This window comes from Mastomys coucha, unplaced genomic scaffold (assembly GCF_008632895.1).
Source record: "Mastomys coucha isolate ucsf_1 unplaced genomic scaffold, UCSF_Mcou_1 pScaffold22, whole genome shotgun sequence".
NCBI lineage: Eukaryota > Metazoa > Chordata > Mammalia > Rodentia > Muridae > Mastomys > Mastomys coucha.
In genome coordinates, this window is record NW_022196905.1 from 55,691,628 (window position 1) to 55,711,922 (window position 20,295).

General features: G+C 36.2%; 1 protein-coding gene across 3 annotated transcripts in view; it reads right to left on the bottom strand.

Annotated features, from left to right (window-relative positions):
• The window catches only part of Arap2 (ArfGAP with RhoGAP domain, ankyrin repeat and PH domain 2), a 171,843-nt gene that overhangs the window by 8,437 nt on the left and 143,111 nt on the right, over positions 1 to 20,295 (bottom strand). For all 3 annotated transcript variants that reach the window (XM_031342369.1, XM_031342371.1, XM_031342370.1), the window contains 5 exons: positions 18,408 to 18,536; positions 10,122 to 10,249; positions 3,763 to 3,845; positions 2,589 to 2,624; positions 828 to 891 (listed from right to left, as the gene is read on the bottom strand). In XM_031342369.1, the coding sequence (XP_031198229.1) occupies positions 828 to 891; positions 2,589 to 2,624; positions 3,763 to 3,845; positions 10,122 to 10,249; positions 18,408 to 18,536 (440 nt within the window). The remainder of the gene's footprint in view (positions 1 to 827; positions 892 to 2,588; positions 2,625 to 3,762; positions 3,846 to 10,121; positions 10,250 to 18,407; positions 18,537 to 20,295) is intronic.

Sequence of the window (20,295 nt, forward strand, 5' to 3'; positions counted from 1 at the left end):
GGAGGGAGAGGGAGAAGAAGAAGGAGGAGGAGGAGGAGGGAGAGGGAGGAGAAGAAGGAGGAGGAGGAGGAGGAGGAGGAGGAGAAGAAGAGGATTATTTGAGAATGAGTTAACTTTGTTGTAAAAATTGCAAAAGACTGAATAGTCTGAATAGTAATAGTGGCAACATATTCATTAGCCATGAATTCCAATGCTTTGTGAGAAGAGGTCTTATGGATTTAGCTAGAAAAGGTGGAGAAGGGAACAATGAAATTAATCAGCCTATTTAATTCTTTGCCAAAAGAAAAGTGAAAGAGCAGTGTGAAGCTGAGTGTAGGGTGAGTCTCGGTGAGCTCTGGGAGTCCAATACTACTTTAATGCACAGGTTCAAGCAAATCCAGGTTCTGCTCTCTGTTGTAATGGATGAAAAAGCTTGATTCTTATGCAGCATTTACCATACCACAGATATCAAAGAAATGTTCTTTCCTAATCTTTCTTTGGCAGTGGCAGAGGAGGAAGAACGAGAGAGAAGGCAGAGTGGACACAGCTCTTCATGCCATTTCAAAATAGTGAGAGCTCCTTCTCCAGAGCTGTGATCTGAATCAGCATGTTCTTCCTAAGCCACAGGGCTCCTGGGCTGCCAGGGACCAGAAGCCTGAGCAGCCAATAGTCTCTCCAAAAAAACTGGAAAAATCTGGAATTTTGTATACGTCAAAAGAATACACACAAGTGAAAATGTGCCAACTGTGTATATCAAAAACAAAACTTCCTATGAAAATTACAAGTACACTGGCGTTTCCTTTAAACATAACGTACAGTAGGTTAGAGGGTCATCACAGATATCATACCTGAGCAATGAAGATACTGGCCATCCACTCCATCTGGGCTTGTACACTGTCACAACATAGGTGCCTACAAAACAAGGTTTATATGATAAGTACTCGTAAAACACACTGCTCTTCCACACCGTGGATAGAAATTTAACAGAAATATCTTTGAATTCTTCCAAACTTGTGGTTTGATAAAATCAAACTCAGCCTATGTCAGCAGAAGCAGTTTCGGTCTTTGGGGAAGTAAACATTAAATTGGCATGCTGTACGATGATCAGCAATATTTTTGAAAAGCAAAGTCGGTGTCATTTGGTGTTTTCAGGCACATGGCAGTAAAACATCTTTTCTCCAGACACTTTCAGTGGAACATATGTGTGCATTCATTGAGTGGCAGGTTGTTTTTTTTTTTAAAAGGCTTAGACATGGTCTCATCAGATAAATATCAGTATATATCTGTTGGCACTCACTCAGTAATGTTTTACTAAAACCCCAAATAGAGAAGCTTTTGCTTTCACGCTTTGCACAGTATATTAGGGAAGATGGTCATACAAACAAATACATTACACAGTAGGAGAAAGAAAGAGGCAGGCGGTAGAAAAAAAAACATACAGCAGATGTGGGTACATGAAGTCTGGGGAGGGTGAGATGAGGTTGCTTTCTAAAGAGGTACAATGAAACAATAGGCATTTCAATGAAATTTAACTCTTTACATTCCCAGACTTATAAATAATAAATAAAATCATAATTTACTTGAAATAATAGGAAATTGACATTTCCTAAACTTATGTTTTTCATTAGTTTTCACTCTCATTTTTCATCACCAGGCAAAGATAAAGTCATCTGTGCATGCAAACTCTAAATAAACAGCAATTAATAATGACTGTAAGTGAGCGTATCTGCTGAGGTTATAGTGTGAATGAATGATACTTGATTTTGATGGTTCATCGGAAGTGGATAGAGGTCAGGGGGAAGGGAGCAGCACGTATCACGGAAGGATGAACTGCAGAGCAATCTTGTGTAACACATCGGTAGACGAGCAACAGCAAATCAAAGGCTCATGCCTGTTCTATCCTTAAGTACAAAAGAAACCTGGGAAGAAGTGAGGCCAACAAAGGCTACAAGCCTGTAAGTTTTCAGTGCAAGATTCACGGTAAGGTTTTAAAGCAGAAAAGAAATGTTATGACGCGAGGAAAGTCAGTGGTGTTTGGGGTGAGAGCACGGGAGAGATCCAAAGCAGAATCAGAAATGGAAGGGACAAAGAGACTTCCCTTTAACCCAATAATGAAATCAAGAAGCCCTGGGCCCCAGCATTGGTGTGAAGAAGGAATGAGAAAGTAGTCAGCATAATGTAACCTGAGGACTGGCTAGACAGGAAGTCTAGTGGTCAGTGGGAAGGAGCCTTTCAGTGCAGCCTGGGAGACAGGCAGGAGAAGGGACACAGTGGGAAAAGGATGTGGAGAAAACAGATTTAAAACCAGGATATGGATTCATTTATTTTTAGGTTTCAACATAGACAGGTATCTTAAATAAATGAACAAGCAAACCCTTATTTTTGCCTACTTATCTCCTAAAAATTGGATTCTACTATTATCAACTGTCTATGGAGAAAATCAGACGTAGTTTCTTGAAAGAGATCTTGACAAGGATGAAAGATAATTAACTGAGCTTCACACAAGTTTCTTTCCTTTTCTCTGCTTGCAGTTCTGCCTATGCCATGATGTCATTCTTTATTCAAAGTTATATTATATAAAATCAAAAGGCTGCCAGTTATTAACTTACCAATGATGTTTTTCAGAATACGCAGTCAATCCCCAACTGCATCATAAAGAGAAACACAAACAATATGTTAGACACATTCCTGATACTATCATGTCATGGTAGAGAATGCCCCTTAACGGAACTCACCCATTAACATTACCATGTCCTCAAGATTCTGAAACTTAAATCATTAATGCTTTTATTTGGTGCATAAATAAATTTTGTGCTAGTGTTAGTAACCTGTCTCAGGTATTTTATAGCAACATTCAGGATGAATACAGTAATGACAAATATCTATGAAATGTCTAAAATCAGGTATATGTATGTGTGCATGTGTTACACATGCATGAATTCAGCTTAAAAATTAAACATGAAGACTAAAGTAAGACAGTTTTTTCAGTAATGGAATCTGAGAATCATGTCATTAAGAAGTTTTCTGGAATATTGTAATAGTACTATTTAGCTAATCAAAGTGAGTTTGATAACAAATTATGGTATAAATTGAATACTGGGTTCATCACATATTAAAAACACACATAACGTTTCAGAGGGTACATGCTATTAGAGCTATCTAAGTGCTGTAATGTTAGTTCCAAAATCTAGCTCAACTAAAGAACAAACTACAAAGCCAGGATCAAATATCTAAGCATCAGAAAGTTGAAAGTTGAAGGGCAGGCTTGATTGATTGTTTGGTTTTTTGAGACAGGGTTTCTCTGTGTAGCTCTGGCTGTCCTGGAACTCACTCTGTAGGCCAGGCTGGCCTCAAACTGAGAAATTCCCCTGCCTCTGCCTCCCAAGTTCTGGGATTAAAGGCGTGTGCCACCACTGCCCGGCTCAGATTTGATTTCTTGTATTTGTGTATTTAATATTCTTTGACCTCTCCCTACACCACAGACATTGCTGTGTCCTGTCAAGGGAAAGGAACTCATATCCTGGAAGTTGCTGAAGTCTCCTGAGGATTTCCTAACTCATCCAGGGCAGGAGGTAGTCACTAAGTCCTTTGACCTTTTTCTCCATGGGAATATTATCCCTCTTATATAGTCACAAAGCCAGGCAATCCACTCTAGGACTCCAGGTAACTGAAGACCTTACGACTTACAGGTGTTATACCCGTGCTACTCAGCCCTAATCCCTTCAACACACTGAATTCCTGTCTTATTTTCCTTGCCTACCACCCTTTCCTCTTTACACTTACCTGGTTGGGGGCTTCATTTTCTTTTTTACACCAAGATAAAACTTCATCGACCTAAGAGGAAACATCTTGTCATGTTTGGTGCTCTGTGGGGGAAGAACACATAACCTGTAATTAAGTAGATTTTAAATTTTCTAAATATTTCTATAAAATACTAATAAATTCATTCAGAATTCTTTATTTTGTGCCATGTTTATGACTATATAAGTTTTAGCAATTAAAGACTGATTTGATTATAATATCAAATAAATAAATTTAGGTAGAAAATTTATAACATCATAATTGACACATCTATAGGGTCTAGATGACCTACTGGTTTGGGTCAGATTTTATCATGGAATATAAAGATAATTTTATGCAATATGGCTTTTATGTCTGCAAAAACAGACCATGTGCATGCAAGGGCACATAGTAAACTACTCTAAGTAGTTAGACTGATGAAAATAATCAAGAATGACTTGTTAAGATACATTATAAAAGGAATTTATGCTGTCTGTGGATCATTTCCATGTTCTTCAAAGCCCTTTTACATGAGTATCTGTATTTAGATATGTATCTCAAAGATGTTAAAAGATGCTTGCATAAGGGGAGAGGAAAGACTATAAGAGCCAGAGTTTGGGACAACTGATGGAAACAGAGCATTACTGTGAAAAGTTATTGTAATGGCTAAACAACAACAAGACAACAAAATTGACTATCAAGCTTAGTCTAGTGATTGGCATTAAATGAGCTCACAGGAAATAGCTACATTTATAAAATATAGAACACACTGCCTTATACAAATTCCAATATAGCCATTTGATAAGACCCCAGAGAAATTCATAAAAGGTCAACTATGTAGTTATGTATGTATATGTATGTATATATATATATATATATATATGTGATTAAAGTGTTATAACCAATCAAACTTAAAAAGTAAAATGTAGGAGCTATGTTTATAAAGTTAAACACAGACTTCCATGGATGGGAGCTGGAGAGCTCAGAGGAAATACTTAGAGGAAAAGTAACAAGGAAGTGAGGATTCAAGCCTTGTGATGAGTGGTCTCTGGCAGAGAAGGAGCCCTGGGATTTGCACTGAGAATGTAGATCTGCACAGTGTTAACGTTTCTTATTTTCACTGAAGATATATGCACACACATTTCATTAATTAACTTCCCTTTCAGGCCAGTAACAGTAACAGGGGCAAATTATGAATAGCATGTTCTTATAATCTAATTGAGACAATGATTTTTATCTCTAAAAATGTATATCCATATTTTTGCTTATTTCTTTTTATTAACACTCAATATATTAGCATGGAAATAAGTTCTTTTGAGGGTAAATGTTTGGTTTGAATTGCTGTTTGCTTTAATTTTGCTCTTTTATGAAGTCAAATAGACTAAGTTTCTGAGAAAAGTTCTCATGTATCCTCAAACTCTAAACTTACTACCTGGCAGAGCTTAACCTTGATTCATCTGTCCTCACTTCTCAAGTGCTAGGTTAAGGGTCTCAGGACAGCTTGAATGTGGCCCTGGAAGCCCTTACTCTTCTCCTCCATTCTGTGTGCCTTGCTAAAATCCCTTAGGTTACATTCCTAAAGCTAGCCACCAAGGTCTATTCCCTTATATGGCCCCTTCTTCCTCCTGAGGATAACTACCATGGTCCAGCTTGTCCAGTATTGAAGTCCACCAATCAAAGCCCCCCCCCTTTGTTTCACCTAATTACCATGCCCAATCAAAATACATGATGTATCCTTGCCCATTCTAACACACCCCTCCTCCTTTTCTTTTCTTAAAAGTTACATTTGCAAGGTCATGCTCTTCTTTTTTTTTTTCCCAGCCTGAGTCAGAGTCAGAAAGTAACTACTTTAACTTTTCTCCCTGCTTAAAAAAAAAAAGAAATGCTTGGTGAAAACATGTGTTTGGTGTGGTTTGCATCTTAATCTGTGGTCTGAAAGGGAAGCTCTGCTATACCAGGGTATCCTAAGAGTACAATTATAGAAATGTACGGCAACACCGTGTTTGCACATTCTTAATTTTTGTTTAACACGAGATATGCCAGTACAATTGACAGAAACTCATTTTCATGGTCTTCTGAATTTTGATGGTTGATATTTTAAATTTTGTTAGCCTGAGATACTTTAGATTTCAATATATGTGAAAACTAGAATTAAATATTTTTGTTGACAACTATTTTACTGCAATTTATTTAATAAATGCCCATAATTAACACATATAACTTATATGACATCTTTTAAAAAATTAGGTCTAGATACAGAATTCTTTTACTGAGCTTCATAGTGCCATTCCTCTATGCTTTCTTTTTATATTATGTTGCATTATTTAAAGTTTTTCTGATGCACTGCACATCTTCATTATTGAAAAAATATTTCATTTTCTTATTCCCCAAAGTATTTGCTATTATTCTTATCTATTTTCCTTTTGAGGTAAACTATCATGTTCACAGAGTTCTAAAAAAACAACTCTGAGGTTAGAAATCAATATCAGTAAGATTATTGATATTTTATCAGTGAAGTTCTATAGTTTCTTTCCACTTAGCTTCTATTTTTTGCTTAGAGCATTTAAAATACTTGACACACTGTTTCTTTACAACTGAGTACAACTAAGAAACGATTTTTGATATTGCTTTTATGACTTGCTAACTTGTTTAATTTTAAGGACCAAACATTAAAAAAATAAAAAAATAAATTAAAAAAAAAAGAATCTCTTTTGTGTGATCTTGAGGTCTGGCCTTTATATATCCCTCTCTAGTTTCCATTCAAGAATCACAAAGCTGGTCACTAAACCTGCATGCTAAAAGGTAATTCCTGGCTACTTTTGTCAGGAGATTAAATCCTACTACCACTACTGAGGCTAACATCCTCCCTGGCAGTTTAAGTGGCTAATTCCTGCTTCAGGACACCATGCTCAGCAAAGGCAGCAATTCCAATGGAATGGCAATGATGCATCTGTGTGTCTTAGAATGCCCATAAAGAAACAAAATCCCTCACCTCACACCACTCCTGCCATTTAAGCTTATCACTTCATATCACACTAAAGTCATGACTATAGAGGCCACTTGGCAGCTAGGAAAAGAAATCTCTAATGTTCAAACTCACGTTCAGGTTCAAACGGATCATGAATAACGAACCACAAAGTTCCCAATGAAAAGTTCTACAAAGTAAATCTGTCTGTCTGTCTGTCTGTCTGTCTGTCTGTCTGTCTCTGTCTCTCTCTCTCTCATATTTAGTTCCTAGTGAATGTCTCAAAAAGTTTAAGAAATTAAACTATATTACTATATTTCAAACTGAAGTTATTAACTAAGTCAGTTGAATGAGTGAGCTTCAGAATTACTCCTCGAGCTAAAAGGAGTATGCTTATTAGGTCATGCAACTGTTAAGGGTTACCCCTCCCCCCATTTGCTTTTTTTCACACCATTAAGAGAGTAATGGCAATATTCTTTGAAACCTCTCACCTTTTATGTAAATCGGTTCTGAGCATATTTTAATTACCATTTTCGGTGTAGGGAAAAACCTGTGAAAACAAAATCTATCTTCCCTGGTGTATTACCCTAATTTGTTGTTAATGAACATTCATAAATTATTTCTAATTAACAGTTGCTTTAAAAATACTTCTCAGTTTATAATTTCTACTTCCTTTGCAGGAAATAACTCTCTAAATGTATATAGGGCACATATATTAGTGAAAACTGGTCCAGAATCAAATTTTTACATTTAATAATTGGAGTATAATTCTATAACTATGGTACCCATGATTTTAAATCTTGGGTCTTTATTAGATATTACAGATAACCCTGCATGTATGTTCATCTCATATGTGAGTGCCCAGTACCCATCTACACCAGGTGAGAGCTTCTGCTGCCCTGGAGCTGGAGATGGAAATGGCTGCAAATGCCATGTTAATGCTGGGAATCAAATCAGAGCCCTCTGTAGGAGGTGTCAGTACTCTTTAACTATTAAGCTGAACCACCTTTAAGCACACTTAGTACCATCCACATGAAAAGTTCTAATTAATCTTCCAATAGATTATCAGTCGAAACTCTAAGCTAAAGTAATATTAATTTATTGTTCTTAAGTAATCTCTTCATAGAGCCTTTGAAATCTGACTGTAGAAATGGATTCTGTCTTCACTGCTTACTGGTTCTATAGTCTCTGGTTAGTTATGTGAAATCACTGTGATTCAATCACTTCATGAAGGGGTAGTGATAGTCCGCATTCCCGGGAGCTTTAAGAACACTAGCCAATGCCACACACTGTGCTGCCAGACAATAGTCACACTATTGTTATTTGGGACTATTGTGGCCATCCTGGTGCTCCTTCTACTACTGAATATAATAAAGGGTCTTATGATGGAATAAGGGTCTTGATTAGACAAAATATTCACCTTGATGATTCAAACCCTTAGGATGGTATCCAACTGAGAACACAACCCTGTAACAACATGTTACAAGTATGGAAGGTCAGTGACCATTAAGTAAGCCAGAAGGAGCTGCATGGCTCACTATAGAAAAGTAGACAAAGTTAACAAGGTTTTACTCTGCATCAATAAAATAATCACCTGTAAAGTCTAGCTTTGATCTTCACAGAAATAGATCTGAGTTTCAGACACCTTTAGAACCTACTCATACAACTCAAAACATGTAGGAGCTATATATCTCAAAAGTTTAGTTTTCCTCTGCAGAGAGAACAAACACAAAACAACTATATGATACTTAGGCAGGCTCCCTTTTGAGTGTGTCAGGTGCAATAAAAAGTCAAAAGGCTTCTTTCTAGTTACTACTTCACCTTCCTCCTCCTGGGGAATTTGACAATTGGCTATTTTTCTCCCTAGGCCAAGTAAACCATTTCTTAGTTCTTTGTTTGTTTGTTTGTTTTTCAAGACAGGGTTTCTCTGTGTAACCCTGGCTGTCCTGGAACTCTCACTCTGTAGACCAGGCTGGCCTCAAACTCAGAAATCCACCTGCCTCTGCCTCCCAAGCACTGGGATTTAAGGCATGTGCCACCACTGCAAATCGTTGAAACATGGCTCTATTCTGATTGTTGTATTTCAATAATTTGTGTTGTGACACACACTAGAAATCTGAATAGTAATATTCTACCTATGACTGTATTATTCTCCTATTTATGGACACTTCTGTAAATAAAGCTGCCAATGAGCATTCACTTACAAGTGCTTGGGGGTTACTATTGGCAGGTAGATGAACAACTTTATTCAGAAACTGTTAAATTTTAGGATGTTACACCTTTCACAAACTATTTATGAACACTCCAGTTTCTCAACATCCCTCTCCAAACTGAAGCTGTCACTCATGATTTTCACCAAAGCAAGTGGTTTGTAAAATGGTACACTGATATCTTAGTATTAATTTCATGGTGACTAATGATGTTGAACACATTCAGTTCAGTGGCTCACGAGTTATTTAGAAAGCTTCCTTCGTGTAGTATCTGTTCAGTCTATTGCTCAAATACTTACTGGGATGTCTTTCTTTTGATGTGGAATGGTTCATAATATTCTGATTAGTCATTTTGGTTTTTAGATATAGTATTTTGAATACTTTTGTTCATTCTGCAATTTACCTAATCCTATTCGTAGGGGTATCTTTATAAGTATACTTTTATAATAATAAATGTTTACAGATGTTTCATATTTCAAAAATATCTCTTATGCTTACCATATTTACATATTAACATGATTACTATATAGGACTCATACTATAACCATCACTTTAAGAGAAGCAGAGATGTTTCATTACTTATTCACACCACTAACTCTTAGCAGAGATGAGATTTTCTTATACTACATTCATCATTTTATAGCTCTATCATTTATCTAACTCATTGCTACTTTGAATTTCTTTAATAAAACTCAATACTTAAAAGGGAATAATCTGCAGAAGCCAATAAGGATGACACTGAGATGGATTTATTCAAATGTACAGGGAAGATGTTAACTTTCATTACAGGCTTCGGGTTTTGTCTTTTTCACACCGCTCTTCACTAAATCTCCATTCCTTTACCAAAAGCCTCTCTGTTGCCTTTAGAATATAACATCTTCTCTCCTAATTCTGTTGGCTCTGATGCTGATTCATATGATGGTTTATGTTAACACACTGAAAGTCTCCTCAGTGATGATGTGATTTTCTTTCAAAGAACAACAACTGAACCAGAGGTTCATAGGAAGGCCACAGGGATCTGGCCTTAGTTACTGGGTATTTTGTTGTTAAATTGCAGTGACTGCAGGAAGTCACTGGCTAACTGCAGGCAGGGCCTATTCTGAAGAGAGATGGTTGCTACTAGTGTCAGACATAAACACCCATACAAAGCACTGATGGACATGCGCAAATCCTGCTTATCCAATTACCTTAGGATCCTTGTAAATAAAGAGATGTCCATCTCGCAAAACAACACATCGGTCTTGAAATTTACTCCCAGACAGTATTTTAGATGGTTCTTCTTTGAATTTCAAGATGCCTTCTTTGATACTTTTCTCTGTAAAACAGAACACAATTTCCGGAAATTGGGTACACATTCAGTTATTGGGGATACAATAAAAACCACTTGTATTTGGAATTTTTAAATATTTATTCTTAGGTAAGGGAGTTAAATACTGTGGTGTGCCCATGTGTATATGTGTGTTTGAATATATGCCATATTAGTGTTGGTACCCCTGAGGCCAGTAGCAGGCATTAAAGCCCCTGCAGCTAGAGTTACAGACGACTGACAGTTGCCTACTGTGGGTAACTGAGAGTAGCAAGTGTTCTTAACCACTGAACCATCCTCCAGTCCCATATATTTTAAAATCTTGACGATTTTCTTTTCAAAGTTAAAAATGCCATTATTCCTTTTTTTAAAATTCACAATTTTAAAATTTACAACTTTTTGATTGTGAGGGCATGGGCCCTATCTACCTACTCCTGCCTCGGTGCCCTAGCATTCCCCTATGCTGGGTCATCGAGCCTCCATAGGACTATGGGGTTTGCAACCCCATAGAATTATTGTAATGGAAGAAGTTGCCAAGTGCGAATCAACTTGGGGGAATCTAAGTCAGCCTTCTTAGTAAAACAGGTCTGAAGAGTCAAAGCCCTCCCTAAAGCCCTAAATCTCCTTGCAGAGAACGATCCAGAGCGCACACTAACTAACAGGCACTCCTTCATCTAATATTTGTTTTCCTCTAATCAGATTCCAGCACCCTATTACCTTTGCTGCCACCCATGCACGGCTACTTATAGCCTAGTGAAACTTGTTTAGTTACCACTTCAGATAAGAGAACAAATGCTTTCCTTTAATTCTACTGAGCTACTATTTTACAATTAGGAAAACTCTTAAGAATCATGGGTATTAAAGCCAGAGCATAGCTTCTGCCCTGAAGGCAAAGTTCAGTGCTCACTGCTGCAAAAACCAACAAAACAAACGCACGCACCGAACAAACAGAGGAGATGATATGCTCGAGGCAAACAGATATATCACGCCCTCTCGCAAACAAAGGTTTATAAACCCTTGATGCATGTTTTTATATAAAAATACTACCTCCTAACTGGTGTTCCTTAATACTAGCTGAATTCTTTCTCTATGGAGGACCAGCAGTAGAAAGGTGAGAGAAAGCAATTCTGATAACTTATAGATTTTGTATCTATGATTAAGAACCCATTGTCAGATTTATTCTTGATTTCAGACCTGCAAAGGTTAAAGACAGACTAGAAGCTGGGCTGGATTAAGAGTCTTGACTCTAATTCTTTTTCTCCACTGACTAGCAGGTCTCCCAATGGAGCTATATAATGTCTCCAAACTATAGTTTCTCCATGGGTAATCTAGTAACTACTAGTTGATTAACTCTCAAACTCAGCAGGAGAAATGAAAATGAAATGTTACATGCAAGAGTATTATTCTCAGATTTAGGTGGATAAAGGGGGAAAAAGGAAAGAATGTAGCCTACTATTAGTAAATAGTAAATGCAGCTCTGGACATACAATCTCATATACATGATCCTGTACATGGCAAACAGACCTACTCTTTACAACGTATAGGTAAGAAAACAAATTGGTATACTCTTAGTTATGCTGGCCTGTTCAATGGTGAGTAATTACTAATGGCCTTATATGTCTCTGATCTTGTTGACAAAGACCATTTCCTGAAGCCTGGACATAATTTTAAAATCAAAAATCCTATCTTGAAGCGCTCTACACACAATAAATGCTGAAAACCACAAACAGGCGTGGCAACTGTAAGTGATTCCCCTCACTGAAAATTAGTCACATCCAACTCATTTGGTCAACATTTTCAGGCTTTTATCCAAAACACTTTCCAACTTCAAAATTATTCCTTTTCCCTTTGTTGGCTATCAGTTGCATAGTACATGTGTACTTCTTACAGTGTAGAGAAATTAAGAGTTAGTAATCTATTCCATTTATTGTGTAGCATTCGTTCAAAGTGTATTTTGGTAAAATATAGTTCTCCAACTGAGAAAAAGTTAACCTGGGTACAGTACCCAACTAAATATACTATATTGATATGTAATATATTCACATCTTCCCACTCTCCTCCGTTTATTTTATCATTAACCTATGAAAATTATTTATCTCTAGAAAAGATAAAAAGTTTTTTTTCTTAATAATCTAGTGGATAATTAAAAGTTAAGCCTAGCATATATAGATATTTTGATATTGTGGAAAAGAAACTATTTCTTAGGATACTAAATATCACCCCTGTTTGAAATATTTCTGAAACATGGTCTCAAACCTATGATGCTCTTACATATGTAATAATGACCTGGAAATTTAGGGACATGCTATCTTGCCTAGAATCTATTCTCCTATTGTTACTTGTTTTGAAATAGTATCATTCTATAATTAAATTATATGTAAACATTCAAATTATAATTAAAATTGTATTGGGACACGACTGGCTAGGCTGCTTGTGCCAGAGAGATTTGTCAAATTTATAGTAACAGTTATAACTGAAGATAGCAAAACATTGCTTTACTATTCGGTTTATTATTACACAGAATCACAGTAAACTGTTTACCAAATATATCCAGCATATCAAATGATGTATTTTTAAACATTAAATTAGGGTATAATTTTCAATATACTCCTAATAAATATAAAGGTATAAATATTCCTTTCACATTTTGAAAGTGTTATATATTGTACCACCCATGAGAATCAAACAGCTTAACTAATAAAAGTAATATCAAATTCATAAGTGTGAAACATGTACCTTATTATGATTATCTGACAAAAAACTACAATTAGAATTTATGTGTTTTAGCATGTAACATAGAATTCTATTTTTTATACTGAAACAAGAATGACATTTCCCTCACTGGAAGACATCCCATTTGAGAAGTGATGTTAATGGTGATATCATGAGACTCATTTCATATTTTCAAAAGTACTACGTAAACACCTTGGCCCACAACAGTCATTTATTGCATTTTGTATTTGTAGTCAAATATTACATAGCTTCTGGAGATCTAGATTTTTTTCTGCCCTCTGGGTAAAAATGATGTTTAATAATTATTTACATTTCCTGTTGTAGAGTCCTGTACAAAACAGAGAGCTAATAAAACTGATCAATTGGCTTCTTCCCTATAGAATTAGTCCATCAGAAAGTATCTGGACAGTCAGAGTCTACAGTGAATACAAAGGACCATTATCAAATATTTTAAAGCAATAGTTGCCCTTGAAGTAGGTTAGGTTGAAGGGTAGAATACAAATAATTTCAACTAGGTTTTGACTCATACTCCTATTTTTGCTGTGATTTTCTTAAGACTACTAACAATAATGGTTTTAACTGTTCAAGTACAAATTTGTCAAAGCTATTATATTTAGACTGCTTAATTCTAAGATGAATGTATTCTAAAGGCATCTGTCATGTACAACAATATAAATATACAAACACACAGGTACTTATTCATATCATTATGATTTGAGTCTTTTGAGTAAAAATTTATTGGGGTAATTTAAAAGAAATTTATACTAGGATATGATTCAACAATATAAAATTATATATTCTGGAAGGCTACAGAAGGCTAAATTTAGATTTTACTGGTGATGCAGATGCAGAAACTTAATATGAGGAAAATGAAATAAAAGATGGTCTTAGAGCAATAGCTCTGCTGAAGTCTAAATAGCAACTTAAATGAAGTTTCATTCTCTTTATCTCAATGTTTCAACTTTAATCCCTAGGGAAGAAATTAAATTATTATTATCTTTCTTTTCAAGTTAATTAACTCATAACTACAATCCGCATGACACTAAATGATTCTCAGTAATGAAATGCTGTTCCTGAACAAACAAACACAGGTTGAGTTTTAAGCAGTGGCAAGAAATATTTACTCCATGTACTTGTATAGAAGTGCATTGTATAACAAGTACTTGTAAAAAACCACATTATCTCATTACCTTAAATGAATGGGCAGTAATTAAATGCTGTATGACTATCATATTGATTCCTACTTATGATAACTACATTTTAAGTAGGTCAGCTGAGGAAATTAAAATTCTTAAAATAGAGCATATATTGTACAATACAGTTCTAAAGTTAGAAAGTGATGGGTGGATGATTTCTAACACCATCAAAAACATGCTTATACCATAAAATGAGGAAGAAACTATCATAGGATCAATGTAATCCAAGGCAAACATACCCATACATCTAGGTATGAATGACAACTACTAAAGAAATAGACACTGATATTGAAATAGGTCAGGTACTTTAGGAAGAAGAGCTACTTAGCAAATAAGTGAATTGATTAGGAATTTTAGTGAAACTCCTTAAAATTGCTATAGCATTTTCTGGGTCAACTTTGTTTTAACAAAGTGTTAAAATGTTAGCCTATCTGTTACTCAGAGAAAATGTATGGGGACCCCAATGGAGGAGTTAGAGAAAGGACTGAAGGAGCTGAAGGGGTTTGCAACCCCATAGGCAGAACAACAAGATCAACCAACTAGACCCCCTCCCCCCCGAGCTCCCAGGGACTAAACCACTAACCAAAGAGTACACATGGAGGGACCCATGGCTCCAGCTGGATATTGTAGCAGAGGATGGCCTTGTCAGGAATCAATGGGAGGAGAGGTCCTTGGTCCTGTGGAGGCTCGATGACCCAGGGTAGGGGAATGCTAGGGCATCAAGGCAGGAGTGGGTGGGTGGGTGAGGAAGCACCCTCATAAAGGTAGGGAGAGGGAGGAAGGAATAGGGGGCTTGTGAAGGGGAAACTGGGAAGGGGGATAACACTTGAAATGTCAATAAATAAATAAATAAATAAATAAATAAATAAATAAATAAACAACAGAAAATGTGGTTGTGCCTGTTTAATCTTGTTCTCAGAGCACTGATATCACCTTGGTCACTAAGAATTTTTAGAACCTTAAGAACGGGAAAATGATCTTTCCTATCATTCCTTCAGTGCTTTCAAGAATGAGTTCTCCTTAAGTGAAAGTTTTTTTTTTTTTTTTTAATAAATTATCATTGAAAGGACATTGGCTTTGCTTACACTATTTTTCTTTAGATTCAAATTGTTGGGTGTAGTGGATATCATAAATGGCATAATAATTTTAGGGTAGGTGGTCACTCTGATTTAAGAGACATTGGTCAGTACATAAACACAGGAGTCTTAATACCTAACACGCCCCTAATCTATCCCACAATATAAAGGACATGAAGAAAGTCAAGGGTCCTGAAAGACGTACTCTGCACTGAAAACCATTACTTAAGAAATCGACTCCTTAAAATGTCTACAGCCAGTTTAAAAACAGTAAATTCCATCTTGTAATACATGTACAAATAACTATAATAAAAGATGTTATTCTGACTTAAAAAGTCTCAGCTTCAGTCCAACTCTTTTAAAACATTAATGGAACATTCATGGAATAAAATGTAATGTCTTTAAAGCAGGTTAAGAGGAATACTCTTTGGAGCCCCAAATACAACTACTAATAGAAAATGCTTCAATCAAAATATTTACTTACGGTGTCTCTCTAGCATCCTATTCACTTTGTGGGATAGAGATTAAGTTTTGGAAGAATGAATATACAGCTCTTAATTCTCTTGCAAATGAAGTAGGGACAATTTGGAAGTAGAGATTTCTTTAGTGGCTTCTACCCTTGTAAGATAAATGCAGGGAATACTAACAGGAAATACTAACAGGAAATAGGCTAACATAAAAGTTTGCTCACATTCTACTCAGAAAGAATGTTTCAATCAATTGTCTTAAAAAATGAATTAATGAAAACTCAGCTACTAGGGTAAAGGCTAACTACTGAACTGTCGTCTATATCTACTAGCAGGTGAAATATCAGTTTTCTTCAATGTACAAACACTTAAATGTATCAACCACTCCAGGCTAGCTCTCATGTTCAGGAGTAGTTGACCAATATATAATGGACTACATGGGGGGTGGGTGGGTTTGAGTGTGTGTGTGTTGGGGGGAGAGGTCATGACCTTCTCTAGCTGAGAAAACTGGTCTGTGACATGGATGTCTGTTATATTCTCATGATCAGGTGTGAGCAGAATGTGGTTCAAAGGAACAGATAAAGGGATTTAAGATACGATAAATGCTGGAGAAGACTATGTTTCTGTACTAAAAATGATATGTGTTTGCTTATTTAGATGGCTGAAAGTAAAGAATACATTTGACAAAAATAATCTGAGATGGAATAAACCAAAAGAGACAGTACTATGAAATTAGAAATTATCATAGTAAAATTAACTCATTGACTGACGAGGAATTCAGAGCAGATAGTCCCACTGGTCCACAGCATCTCAGTGCTCTTCCACGAACCCCCCTCCCTAATTTTAATTTTTGAAATGTTTAAACGATAGACCAATTTATTTTCAAAAAGAGTATTTATTCACTGTGGAATGTAGAACAAGTTACATTCTCTAATTTTCACTTGTAAAATGGAATAACATGAAAACTGACACAGACCTCTAAAAGAAAAAAAAAAGAGCATTAAATAGACCCTTGGGCAGAACCTAATTATTGTTATGTTAGCTGGACAAAGGAATAAACTGCACTTAAGTTATTGTCTTTATGCTCACAGATTAGTAATGCTCCCAAACCTCATCAAAGAAATTTCTTTTTGCAGTAGGTGTCAATTAATAGAGATTGGCAATAAGTCACTGTAGAGAGAATAAGAGACTGAAGACTGTAGCGCCAAATGAGACTCCCATACCACACTCCTTCCGCTGAGGGATCAGTAGCAGAGCAGAACAGAAAGACAGTAAGTGGAAGAGTAAGACAGAAAAACACTATTTTCTGGACATGAAAATACATTTGCACAAATACAATCATAGCAGGCACTGCATGGGCAAGACTTGAAAAAGAGACAAACCAGACAAAATCCCAGTGTGGATGAGGGAGGAGTTCATAAAGTCCCATCTCTGTCTAAGGATCTCTTGGGAGAGAAAGTCAGTTTCAGGGATGCAGGTCCTGAAAGTCTATCCATGAGCTAGTGGATACTCCCACATGTAAATATATACAGGCAACTTTAAATGGATTCAGTGGATTAGCAGAGGGGGATGTGCAAAGGGAGGCAGAGAGAGGGCAGGCACAGGATGTGCTTACAGCTTCAGAGGGTTAGGCCACTACCATGGAAGGGAGTATGGTGGCCAGCAGCCATGTTGCTGGAGTCTGAGAGCTACATTCTGGTGTGCAGGCAGTAGGCCAAGTGAGAAGACTTGGCCTGAATGGACATTTGAAACCTCAAAGCCTATTCCCAGTGACACATCTCCTCCAACAAGGCTCCTCCTCCTAATTTTTTCAAACAATTCATCAACTCCAAGCAAGCATAAAACATATTCTCACTCAAACCAGCCTAAGTGGTAAGCAAGATGGAGGACAAAGTGAGTGGGGGGAAAAGGGTAGATGGACTTGAACTAAATACGATTTCCATGTTTAAATAGTAAATAAACTACTTTGAAAAGGAGAAATGACCTCTGGCAGGTAGTACTTGGTTAATTGTATATGAATAATAAATAACAATAGATATTATTGACATTACATATTCAAGTAATAGGCAAGTTCATATGAAAAGACCTCAATGTATGCATCTGAAGAAGGCTTTATAGATAAGACCAGTGGAAATGCTGTTCTAAGCTGTCAGTTAATGAACACAACTGAAGAAAAGTTTCAAAACCAAGCTTTAGACCTCTGTGGTGAGAGAGAGGCTATCCTCTACGACTTTCTGTGCTAGGTGAACTCTTGCTGAGCTCTACAGTGAGGTCCCATTCTTTCATGTTAACTGGCATGCCCTCGCTTTTGTGCTTATTTGATTTCTAATGTCATCAAAATAACATTGAGACTTACACGACATACACATACAGTCTCAGAGGCTAGTTAGCTTGTGGTTCTCAAATGGTCAGAGATGCCAAAGTTATTAAGAAGACTCACCATAACACAAACACTGGAACACGCATAAGCACAAAGTACCCTCAGAAACACGAGGCATTCCTTCCAGAACACTAACATGGACCATCAGATGAACCTGCTGCCACCACAGGGCTACACGCTAAACTGATGCATAATTCTACGAAGTCAGATTCTGTATCTTGTTACTCCTTTTTCCTTTTTCCATTTTCAGATACCACTCGTGTCTTAATAACTACTCTTTTAACCATCTTCACAAAGTGAAGGGAGCACGCTTACCTCGACACTGTTTAATGGTGTCAATGGTTAAGAATTTCTTCACCACAAGATATGCAGAACCAGGTTCAGCTAATGAACTCCACTGAAGCACCTGCTCTAAAACATTCTCCGTGTAGTGAAGTGGACGCTCTGCAAACACAAACCAAGTTATTGCAACAAATGTGGAAACATTTAGTAATTACAGGTTTTAAAACATCCCAAGCAAAGATATATGTATATATGTATGTGTATTTATATATATGCATATATATATACATATATGCAACAGTAAAAACATCTTTCAGTAAGCTGTAATAAAACAAAAATTGCAAACCAGAGACCCAAATACCTAGATAGGTGATAGTCTCCATCCAACTTATTATATAAATTAATTTGTGTAACTGCTGTTTTAAAATTTAGAAGTGCTCCCTTTAAGATAAAACCTCATTTACTCAAATAACCATGTGTCTTAGTCTGTTTTTAATTTAGATAAAATTTCTATTAGCATGTGCAATTAAGTAACTTTAAAGGGACTAGTAGCTTACTCTTGTCCAATATTCATAAGCAAAACTTAACCCCTTGTTTACCTCAATAAGATAAGAATCTTATAATTTTCAACAAATAATAGTGAATAATTTACAGCTAGGTTTTTATCATGAATCGATATCATATTACAAAAGATGGTTGCAGGGAACATTTAAAAGAATACTATTGAGCAATATATGTTTCGCTATTCGTAAAAATACGTGACCCTTGTGGCAATATTATAAATTAGCTCTATATAAGAAGCCACAGCAAGTAGTAATGTCTTGAGCAAATCTCTTTGCTGACTCTTACTTTCTCTATATTTTGCTTTAGAAAAATTTATAATACTCTCTTAGCATGGTGTATTACAAAACATTTTCAACAGTAATCAATAATTGATAGGGACGTTCTCTTTGTGGCTTAAAATATGTCAATCCATTAATAAAGATGTGTGCAAAAAAAAGAACATCTTTGGGGGACATACAAACTTTTTCCTAGTAGACTGTGAATAAAGAAGCAGGCAGAACAGAAATTCTATGAAGATCAGAAACAGCCACAGCTCTATCCTAACTCTGCAGCTGTGCAGCAGACAATATTTCAGACCCCAATTGCACAGCACACTACACACTAGCATGGGGTTGTAGTTGCAGAACTAATGCTGAGATCACACCCAGGGTGCCTATCTATGACTCATCCCATTGAAACCGATGACAGGAAAGTATGCGACAATCCACTGCCTCCTCTTCTGCTATGACTGTATTATCTAAGAGGAGAGAAGTCACCAATAAACACAGGTACACAAAAGACAGATTAGTATTTTGGCTTTGCATTCATAAAAGGAAATGCAATCTTCCTTCTGTGCCCACGAGAGTCTGCCTCCTTCTTATCATAATGGCATTAGCCATGCATCATAAAGATACATATGCACACAACACAGTGCTGACGACACAGCAGACTCTCAGTAACTATCCTAGGACTGAAGTCCACTGTAAGTTTACTTCATGGTCCATAAATTAATGAAAAAATATTTATCAGAAAAACAAAACATTGGTTTTTTAAAACCAGCCAAAGCATAAGAAAATGAAAATGTTTGTTCTATGCTCATTTTACTTTTTCAATTTTCTTTTTGAAAAATTGGACAAAGGTCAAAATTTCTTATAAGTAATTGTGTGAGTCATATTTCAATTGAGTTGGAACTATATACATCCAAATATAAAACTAATCATAGTAAGTACTCCCTTTACACAACTGTTGTTTAAATCACATGCAAGATGATAATGGTGGTCCTATTAGCATTTCTCATTTCCAGAACAGCCACTGTGTCAGATATATATATAGGTATCTATATCTATCTATATATGTGTGCATGTGTATATATATATAT